Source organism: Hippocampus zosterae, chromosome 1 (genome assembly GCF_025434085.1).
Source record: "Hippocampus zosterae strain Florida chromosome 1, ASM2543408v3, whole genome shotgun sequence".
Taxonomy (NCBI): Eukaryota; Metazoa; Chordata; class Actinopteri; order Syngnathiformes; family Syngnathidae; genus Hippocampus; species Hippocampus zosterae.
The window spans coordinates 31,514,239-31,525,509 of record NC_067451.1 but is presented as its reverse complement, the minus strand read 5'-3'; the positions used below and the strand labels follow the sequence as shown (position 1 = coordinate 31,525,509).

The window sequence follows — 11,271 nt, the reverse complement described above, 5'->3', positions numbered from 1 at the left end:
TCTAATGTTTTCTTATCATGGGCTGCAAGAAATCACATGGATTTAAAATGTGATCATCATTGAGGGGTAATGTGTTTGGCTGATTTCCTAAGACTACTGGAATGGTTTTCACAAGAGAAAGATTCTGGATGGTACACCATGGTAATAATTATATATATATTTTTTCTTTTTTATGTACTTTTAGTATGCATTTTGTCTGTACATATATATTGTACATTCATGTATTCACACATACATGCAAGCACGAATGCACAAATGCATATATGCGCGTATTTATTTGTACATACATTCTGACAAAATGTTACGGGGCCATTGATGGCTTAAGACACACATTAAATAAAACGAGATAGTACATTCTCTTATGATCGCATCTGTTGTTACATCAACCGGACTCAATAGTTCTGGCTTTGTTGCCGTTCTACGTTTCAGTGAGCTTTCTCAATATTGAGACTCATGTCTTCCTCTGTTACATAAGATGAATATTACATTTGGTTTCCTGATTCTACTGGGAAGATAAGTTATAGCAGCCGTGGTGTCAAACATAAGGCCCACGGAAAAGAACAGGCCCCCAAGGAGGTTCAATCAGGACCGCGGGATAAATTTTAAAGTTGAAAAAAATGCATGAAAGACACGGATTGAACATTTTTAATAAGATGCAATTCATCGATTATCCACACTCTTTTGATTAGAGTAGAAGACAACAGCAGTCTCAGTCTGTCACTGAGACAGACCCAACACAACAGATGGTATCAATGCGTCATCTGTTACGACGTTGTTTCTACCCTAGTCTGTATCCCTCACCTCATTAGCAAAAATGTCATTATCCAAATGGAGAAAAATAGATAGGGAGTGTAGAATCTTCAATGAAAAATGGACCACGTCCTATTTATTCATAGAAATGCATGGAAAACCTTTGTGCTTGGTGTGTTTGCAACAAGTTTCGGTTTGAAAGGAAAATAATGTTCGACACCACTATGAGAGTCTTCACAGCGAAAAATATGACGGCTTGAAGGACAACTGAGAAGAGATAAGATCAACGAATTGCAGGCAGGTCTGAGGAAAAGAGCAGTCAACTTTCATACAGAGCCGACAAGTCAGTGAAGTAGCGGTAAAAGCCAGCTACCTATGTAGTTGCTAGCGAGATAGCATGAGCATCAACGCCGTATTCTCCGACGATGTATCTGTTTCATGTATGAAGTTTACACATTAACAAGACGTGAACACTTTCTTCATTACACATTTAATCCTTAGTTTGTAAGGTGTAGGCAGGGATTAAATTTAGATTTCACATGCACATGTGTAAATGGTTTAAAAATTCCTTTCTTTATCAATCTCATTTAATCTTACAGGTTTTGCGCCTTTGTACAATCAGTGGGATCAGTTGCAATGCATATATGTGAATGATGAAAGTAAATTGTACATGTGTCTAAGGAAATCTAAGATGTTTCATGAAATGTTTTGGAAAAGATATGTTCATTCAATTTCAACATTTTCTTCATTTTCTTTTGCTTCTTTATACCAAAACAAAGGAAACATGATATTTTGGTCATTTATAGCAGAGTATGGTATCATTTTAATGCTCTGGCTCGCGTGACATCTACCGAGGCCGTTTGTGGCCCGCAATGTGAAATAAGTTTGACACCCCTGTTGTAGAGGTTGTCGTCCACCCCTCAAAAACGTACAGAAAGAGAGGTGACAGGGTGTTGTTTGAATTAGGGGAAAGTTGGAGACGTGAAGCAGGACGTTTTGGAGGAAATGGCGATCCAAATCGAGTGTGTGGAAAAGATAATGTCAAGGAAGTTGTGTCTGTAAAATAAACTATCTACCATTCTAAGAGCGAACAAACCAGTGGCTTCAAAGACGGGAAGGAAGTCGAAACATGAGAATAGTTACTGAAACTGAAACAGCAGTTACTGTTTGTTTTTAGTCAAACTGAAAGAGACTTGCAAAGTAACCTCTTCGAGGGGAAACCTTTTTTTGGTGCATCAACGGACTGTCAGTCTTGCACAAGCCAGACATGTACAAACTTGTAAACCTTTGGCACAGGATGAATCTTTTCTCACAACGCACAATGCAACTCCAACAGTAGTGACGAAAGTGTTAGTTTACCACAGGTAGAAGTTGTTTCTCCAAATCAAGCCATATAAAACTGGACTCTGACCTTTATGGGTGCAAACTCAAAGCAATATGCATCTGTTCAACATTGTAAAAATGAGGGACCAGGGAAAAAAAAACGAGTCTTTATTCAGATTTACACAGCGATTCACCATATCACGCGCAGTGTCAATAATTGGCACACTGCCCAGTTGTTCCTTCTCAAATAAAAAGTGTACTTTATGGGTGAGACAGATGGATAACTTAAATGCATTGGCGTTTCATTTGTATATTCATGGAGTACATGACACCGCTTTGTTCTAATCATTTTACAGCAGACAACCGAAGTTCACTGTTTGCGGGTATTGCCTTTGAGGCGGTTAAGAGCACTGCAAGATGGCAAACGAAGTCGGGGATTGATTCTCAAGGTCAACCAGTGAACTTACTTGCCAGTTTCAAAGCAAATCACAAACGCAATCGAATTCACATAAAGTGTGACAGACAGAAGATAAACCACAGTCCTTTAAGAAGTTGAACTCAAAAATGCATAAATTAGATTAATACTTTCAATTCACCAAAAACACTGCATTCAAAATTGTTATGGGCTCGTAAAATTATACTGCTTTCATTTAACCTCGGTCTACTGGACAGATTCGCAAGTGAGTTGATGCTGGCACATTTACGGTAAGCACAATTGGTAGAATAAATAACAATAGTTTAATTTGGTCCGTTCAAAGATTATTGCTCGTGTGCCAGTGGCGAGTAAAAGCAGAGTAACATAAATACCTGAAGAGGATGAAAACTTGCTGACATGTTTGACAAAGGAATCAAAACAAGAAGGCACGTTTGGTAAGGCTATCAGAGCTCTTAAACCCATTTCAAATTGAATTCAATTAAAAATACTGTATATATAGCAGATTTCCAATTGCATCAATGCTTCAGAGGGTTTCCAAGCTTTAGTTTCTTTGCTGCTGGCATTCAAAGCAAAGGCTTCCGATATGAGCCATGGGCAATTACTAAACATTCTCCATACAATGTCGTCGTCTGAACTTTATATTCCAAGTTAGCAAGTTGTGTCTTTTTAATAATGCCATACCTGCTTGCCTAAATACTGTGCAGAAATGTAGTCATTAAAAAGCAGAATGACAACTTTTCGTGAGCATATTTCTTCATCTGTTTCATATACAGTTGAGAGCACAAGTATTTTGACAAGTGGATTTTCTTTATTTTCTGAGTAAAATCATATTCGATTGGGTTGAGATATATTTAACATATTAGTCATGCCAAGCTTCAGTACATCTGAAGGGAGGAAACCAGGTTTGAGTCTACCCCATTTCCAAAGTAAGCTAGGATACTCTGTAAAAAACACAATGAGCTTTTTGGCAAACAGTTATTTATGTTGGACTACATTTAGAACATAAAGTATTAGCGTTTAGGTCAACAACATTAGTACAACAAAGCAAGAGAGTTGTTTGCTCCAAAACTATTTGCTGAATTGTTTGGGGAAAACACAAAACTTGCCTTGCCCAAATTGAGGTTTTGTTTTTAACAGTGTACATTCCATAACACGCGAACGAGAACTATTGTATGAACACTTGATTGATGATTGGACAACAAAAGCGGATGTTGGCAGAATACTTTCTTTGCAGAAGAAATTCTATTGTTAGGCTAGCAGCACTTGCAGGGAAAATGAAAACAAGCCATCATGGTCCAAAGAATAGTGCATTGCATGGGCACGTACAGGTGCCAATGGAGCAGACTCATTGGTGGTTCTGGATGGTGAGAGAGAGTGCTGACAGAAGTATCGGGATGATATCACAATGAAAGCTCTTCTTACATTCAACCAAAACTGCTCGGAGTCATGGCCATGCTCTGCGGTGCAGATGGACATCAACTTTCCAAAGCTCAAAAAATACAACCGGCTTTAAACTTCAAGGAGGCAGCACTGGCTCAAGACTTTCGAGTCAATTCAATGGTCGACACAAATCTTCACTGATCAAGGTGCATGGTAAAACAGTTGAAGCCCTGAGGATCCGCCATTTGAGGATTTCTTACACTCTGACCTGAGTAACTCAGTGAGCAATATTTGCAATCTTTCTTATCCTTGCAACGCTCGAACTTGCATGTGTCGTTGATTGGAGTCGAAAGCACAAATGGCTTGACAGCACACAGTGTCGAAGGCACAGATCAAGAATACACACACACACACAAAACAGAATATAAAGTGCTGAAGCAGCTTGCAAGCGCACGGGAGATACTGTATGCACATTTGCCAACAGAATCCAGAAGTGAGCATATCAGTGAATTTGTCAGTTAGTGCATTGGGGTGTGGGCGGGGATTGTCCTGAGATTGTCAGATGCAAACGTTGATGCAATTAAAGAACAAATGTGCGAGCTATGACAGTACTTTCCAGCCTCAAACCATTTGGGGCCTAATTTACTACATTTGCAACTACGCAGGTGCTAAATTGTGTACACTGTACAATTTGATGAAGTAACACACACACATATATATATATATATATATATATATATTAGAGCTGTCAAACGATTAAAATATTTAATCTAATTAAAAATGCAACTGTCATCAAAACTCAAATGAACTAAAAAATTAATCGTGATTACTCACACATTTTTTATCGTTTCTGAATTTCCTTTTACATTTTTTGTCCTATTTTTCTCCCCATTTTAATGCTCTCATCAACATGGAATCATTAATCAGTTATTATGTGCCAAATGCAAATATTTACTGAAATAACAAATTCGATTTTCAAATTTACATGAACATTTTTCACTTGGTGCAGTTATTCACACATAATCTCTCACACAATATTACTGTCCATCAATAACGGTAAAAAAAATATTTTGTCACATAACAGCTGCTTTAACAGCTTTTTTTATGAAATCAAAACAGAGCAATATAACAACAGTGCACATCTAAGGTACACTAGTACTCAGCCTATAGTGGATTTAAATCATGGTTGCATACTTCGTTTTTCTCAAGTTTGCTTTCAACACAGCAGTCTGTTTCTGTATGTTTGTTGAAGAATAACCATTCTGAAAGGGGCGGGGGGTCCCTCCCCCTAACACAGTCAGGCTATGTTGATTGTGTTGGTCCTTCTTGTGCGGAAGTCTCTCTACAGTTTTTGTGTAGACCTCATTTCGTTTTATTTTCGCTAGGTCGCTACCACTGTCAGACAAACACAGAGAAGCTCCACCCGCTCTATTTATATAGACGCAGAACACTGTAACCTTCCACACAAAATAGTTCCAAACAAGTAACATCCGCTTGTGACGTGTGCCGCGTTAATCTCGCGAGAAAAAATTTAATCCCGTTAAAATTCATTTAAATTAATGCCAATAAAAACGCGCTAAACTGACAGCTCTAATATATATATATATATATATATAGGCCCCGGTAGTCCAGTGGTTAGCACAGTGCAGAGGTACCGGGTTCGATTCCAGCTCTAGCCTCCCTGTGTGTTCTACACGTGCCTGCGTGGGTTTTCTCCGGGTACTCCGGTTTCCTCCCACATTCCAAAAACATGCGTGGCAGGCTGATTGAACACTCTAAATTGTCCCTAGGTGTGAGTGTGAGCGTGGATGGTTGTTCGTCTCTGTGTGCCCTGTGATTGGCTGGCAACCAATTCAGGGTGTCCCCCGCCTACTGCCCGAAGACAGCTGGGATAGGCTCCAACACCCCCCGCAACCCTAGTGAGGATCAAGCGGTTCGGAAGATGAATGAATATATATATATATATATTTTGCGCTTTAGGTAGCGCTGTTGGTATTCACAATGGTCAGATGTGTTACGTAATAAAGGGGTCTTTGCTCGGATGAGGGTAAAAGTTTGTAAAATAAAGTGTACGACTTGAGGACAATGGCACAACAGGAAGCAGAGTTGGAGGTGGTGGAAATGAAATTATTGAGGTTATTTCCCATTGACCAGCTTGGATAGGATGAGTAGGCACAATAGTGCAATGTATGTCTCGATCATTTTTGTTTTTCGCTTTTATGAAATGTTTGCTCGAGCGGAAAAGATTCATCCTTCCCATCACCTCATATTTCAGTGTGTTTCCTCTTCGCCACAATAACTGCAGTTTTTTTCCGCAGCTTTTCCATTACAGGTTCCAGATCGGCCTGGCCACCATTACTTTTCTATTACAAAAGGCGCCAATCAAGTGGGGCGTGATCAGCTGAACTGTGCAAGCCTTCACTACACAACGCACACTTGTGCAGGGTCCTGCCATAAAATTTCACCGTTGAATCTTGGCCCCTGGTTTTGCGGCGATTAAAATTGCTGTGATGTTAAATACAGCCAATCGGATAACTGACATTGTGGCCCTGCTCGCCTGCATTTTTGAACCACCTCAGAGAAACCTCATGAAAAGCTTTGTCATTGTCAACACACAGCCCTAAAAAAGAGTGAGATGGAAAAGCAACCACCCTGGGCCAAGTGAGGTCATTCCGTTGTGGAAACGGTACAATGAAAAAGCGGCTTTTGCTAGACACAGAAGTGCCGGTTTACATCTGCCTTTCAAACAAGGGGAATAAGTTGCAAGGCTATTTTGCCCATTTGGCAGACGCCCTCCTGGGTGCGCCCGGTTAGTATATCGGACATCTGTTGGTGTGCACAATCACTTAATTTTGCAAACACCCACATTGAGTAAATCAGGCCCTCTGTGTCTATAAAGTATTTACTTCAAGAGGCTCAAAAGTATGCAAACAAACAGCAATGATGCCATTGCATTGCACTTGAGGGCGAATTCACATCCTGTTCTTTGCTGACCATGAGACTACCTTAGTTCACTCCTATGTGCCCAGTCTTCCCTTCATATGATGCTGCATTACTGCAGCTTTCCTTATTTTACATCAATTGTTGTGGGAATTTGGAGGACATTGTACATACGGTTGTACGGTTCAAACTTTCCAGATGTACAAACTTATATTCTTCTCACAACATCATGCTCGCTAGTAATATTCGTTGTGTTCCTCAATCAAAATTGTTCCTTTTTTTTATTGGTTCTTTACAAACTACAGTATTCTCCGTTTGTAACCTTTTGCAACGACGTTTGAATAACTTTGAGTGCACCTGTACTGTAGGAGTAAATCCGTACATAAAAGTCGATCTACATCGCAAGCACGGCATGATTTCCAAGTGAGAGTAGGCGCACATACATGGAGCAAATGGGTAGCAATATAAAAAGTTATGACAGATCATATTCCCTTAATTAATTTCTTTCCAGCATACTCTACACAACAGCAACTGTGAACAATCACGCAATATTTTCACGACTTTGCAGTTAAAACTTGTACTACAAAGTGTTTAAACAAAGTGAGTTTTTGGTTGTCTTCTTAAAAAGAAAAGGGTCTTTTTTTCCTTCACATTAAGTAAAATTGAAAGAGGTTTCAAAAAGCTACAAGTGCATCCTAAAACAATAGGCAGGCGTTCACACGAACGCTTGAACAGGCTCTGCGTGCAGTTTGCTCCTGTTCACAGTGGTCATTAAAACAACTTAACGTGCTTTCAATAAAAAAAAAACAGCACAGTGCTTTGCATATCTATGAAATTGGATTTACATGATCAAGTAAGTTTTATAGAGAGAGAGAGGAGAGATATTGCTACAATTCAAATTCAGCTTGCTTGGTAATTTTAAAACCTTTCTGTGGGGAGTCGCCATGGCAGAACTGCTGTATTGAAAAGATATGAATTGTGCGATAGGCACAATTCATAAGGCACATCTTACGGTAGGTATGAACTGGAGGAATGAATACAAGCTTGTCAAACTGGTTCTATGCGTGCTGCATACTGCCACCAAACTACTGTTTTAACTCGCACGTGTTTAGAGTCGATTATTCTACCGCCTACTAACAACGTTCATGAAGCAATGGGTTGAGTCACACAGAATTTAAATTTGATGTGTTTTGGTAAGCGCATAGGTTGCTGCCAATCAGAGATTTCACAATCCTACAGCCAATCCCAAATTCAGGGTATGGACCTAAAAAAGGTTTGAGGTTACCTTTGATTGTGTGTGTAAGAGAAAGGTTGTCAACTTCAGCAAATGCTTGTTGATTCATGTTTGTTGGAATATGTTCTTCTGTTGTCTTCTTCTAATCTGCTGTTTTATTTATCATCGATGAATCAATATCAAATTCAGATTTTGGGGAGCCGGGAGAAATAGTTTCTCATTTGGATCTCGAGATCCAATTGTCAAAAAGGCTGTCGTAAAGAATGACATTCAAAATGTTTGCAAATAATGCATTCAAAAGGTAATTATGATCATAATTATTGTAACTGTAATTAATACAATGACTTCCAGCCACCTCCCTACATGAAAGATGCGCATCCACGCAGCTCCAACGGTTATGATGTAAAGTAAACCAAAATGCCTGTGCATCGTCTTGAATGCAGGCAGTGCATTTGCAGAGAATGGCAGAAGACGAATTCAAACAGGGCATCTTCGTGGCAAAGACGCAGAAACGCGGCAATGTGCTCGCCACTCAATGATGGCCCAACAATCCCTGCTTGGTAATGTCTGACTTAAATAAAACTAGGAACTTGTCGTCTTGAGGTTAGGAGGAGGTGACATCTGAGGTTTTCATAATGACACTGGCCCGCATTTCGTGAGTCTGGCTGGGTATGGAAGACGTGAGGGAGTTCTGGCTGTAGGGCGTTGGCCAGTCGTCGGGGTGATAGCTGATGAGTGGGTCGGGGTCTTGCGTGGTGGTGATTCTGCAGCAAGGCTTGCTCCCTCTAACGAAGGTGGCCATGCCAGGTAGGGAAGAGGGAGACACCCTCAGAACTGACCTGCCACGATCCTGCCTCCATGCTGGATTGACACCCTGTGAGTCACAGCAAAAGGATGAAAATGACAAGGATGGTGAAAGTACTCATACTGTGAGTAGACATACATACGCGTGGTGGGCCTCGCTGGCTTGCTGACAGACTGGGAAAACATTGTGCTGCCTAATTGTCCGGTTCAATGATGGCATGGGTTGAAACTTGTATTTTAGTTTGTAATTCTTAAATACAAGGTAGCGATGTGCCCATCACGCTTTTTAATCACCCGAGTCAGAATCTAAAATTAGGAGTTCACACGACTACCTAGTTGTTGCGTACGTCCGTGACTTGTGACATTTGAAATGACACTGTTGATTTATGACTTTGTTTAATAAATGCGACCAGGGGGAAACAAGCTTGCTTGTCACCAAATAATTTGACTTCTATTTGAAGTTATGTCACTTTGACGTGTCACACCTGTCAAACCTGTCTGTCGTGCTCTCAACTCTTCGAGGATGACATAAGGTCAAAACCGCCACTCTGCCACTGCCTGGGGAGGAGCTGAGAGCAGGGGAGGAGATGTGTTGTGTGTGTGTGTGTGTGTGTGTGTGTGTGTGTGTGTGTGTGTGTGTGTCCGCAGCTCTGTTGGCATCAACTGACTGCTCTGCTACCAATAGTTATAATAATACAAATAATGATATAAATAGATCAGAACATTGTGAAACAGTGTGTAAAAAGAAGCCACAATGTTTTTTTTGGGCAAGATGTTTGCACATTTGGGTTCATTTTGTGGGTTTGTTGAGCTTTAAATGGTTTGAAAATGAAAAAAAGCTTTTTCACTCGATAACTCGGTCAGTTCACAATCACGTGATTGGTCCTGATTTCCGATCAGGTAATCATCCCTAGCTATCTCCAGTTTAGGGTATTTTTGCTTGACTATATTCCTGACGATACGATATTTCAAGGTTATGAATCACGTGCGGCATACGAGTCACACAGCTTGAGACAGCACGCTCAGTCACAGCTGTACTTACCGTATTTTCACGACTATTCGACGCATCGTACTAATAGCCGCAGTCTCAGTAATGCGTGACATTTCTGTATTTTACACATACACAGGACGCATCGTACGAATGGGCGCAGTTTTACAGTGGTAAAACATACGCCAGCTTAAACATACGGCATGCATGCGCGCACTCTAACACGTTAGCTTGAAGCATACGGTAGCATGCCAAGACATACAGATAAGATAAAAACACGTTTTTAAAAAGGCAACGAAAGCAGAACTGAGTTTGGGTGTATTTTATTTAGCCATCGTACAATGTTCTCATGTTTTTCGATCAATCATCACCCAGAAATCCATCAAAGTCCTCATCCTCTGTATCAGAAGCAGAGGACTGCACATCTCAGTTGTCATTGAATGCATGCTAGTGTGAGTTGCTACGCATTGCCGAGAGGAAAGAAGGAGTACCAACAGCAAAGTCAACATTTCTCTCGTGTGAAGCTTTCCCACATTTGAAAGTAAAGAACAGAGCGAAACATGGTGGCAGCGCGTGTGTGTGTAGAAAGAATTGAACAATTGTGCAAGTACCGTAATCCATCAAAAACGCCGCCTCCCCCCTCGTTGTTGCGTATTGTGGCGTAACTCGCCAAGCGCTGCCTCTCACTCTTTGTAAAGTTGTGTTTGCCACCGATCATCCATTGTTCCCATGCCGTTTGTAACTTTACTTTGAACGCCCGGTTGATGCCAATGTCCAGCGGTTGGAGTTCTTTAGTCAACCCTCCGGGAATAACGGCAAGCTCAGAGTTCATTTGCTTGACTTGTTTTTTCACCGCTGCTGTGAGATGGGCACGCATGCCAAAAGCATAACCGGTGGCTTTAAGTTTGAACTGAGCTTCGTAGGCGTGTCTTTTTGTCGAATTTATTTTCAGGGGTTCTTAGAAACCAAAACCGGAGTTGTTTTGCAACAAAGCACATTGCCACACTCTATACAAGTGTTGGTACTGGCTTGAGGCGTCCACTTACACGCCCACCCTTCACCATTGGCGGACTAGCTTGTCTGTCCTCTCTCTCCCTCTCTCTCTCTCTCTCCCTCTCCATATATGTATATATACACGCCCGCCCTTCCCTGATTGGCCGACTTCTCTCCCGCATGCCTGGCCACAGTCACTTCCGCCTTTTCTCTATATAAACAGCGTGTCGGCTGTCAAGTCAGATTTTGGAACTCAGCGCATATAAAGGACGCTCCGCACCATAAGGCGTCCTGTCCATTTTGGAGACAATTTAAGACTTTTAATGGCGCCTTATAGTCGTGAAAATACGGTACTTTTTTCCATGTTTACTGTTATTATCACTTCAGCACTGCAAATAGAGAGAAATCCAATTTATGGAGAAA

General features: G+C 40.9%; 1 protein-coding gene and 1 long non-coding RNA gene across 6 annotated transcripts in view; one reads left to right on the top strand and one right to left on the bottom strand.

Moving 5' to 3' along the window:
* The first annotated feature begins 5,389 nt into the window (after positions 1-5,389).
* Positions 5,390-11,271, top strand: part of LOC127597866 (uncharacterized) — a 24,375-nt gene continuing 18,493 nt past the window's right edge. Inside the window, exon 1 of the long non-coding RNA XR_007961788.1 lies at positions 5,390-5,512. This is a non-coding gene — a long non-coding RNA (uncharacterized LOC127597866). The remainder of the gene's footprint in view (positions 5,513-11,271) is intronic.
* Positions 7,021-11,271, bottom strand: part of irf2b (interferon regulatory factor 2b) — a 14,328-nt gene continuing 10,077 nt past the window's right edge. For all 5 annotated transcript variants that reach the window (XM_052060310.1, XM_052060301.1, XM_052060292.1 and 2 more), the window contains one exon: positions 7,021-8,937. In XM_052060310.1, coding sequence (XP_051916270.1) covers positions 8,668-8,937 — 270 coding nt within the window. In that variant the 3' untranslated portion in view covers positions 7,021-8,667. The remainder of the gene's footprint in view (positions 8,938-11,271) is intronic.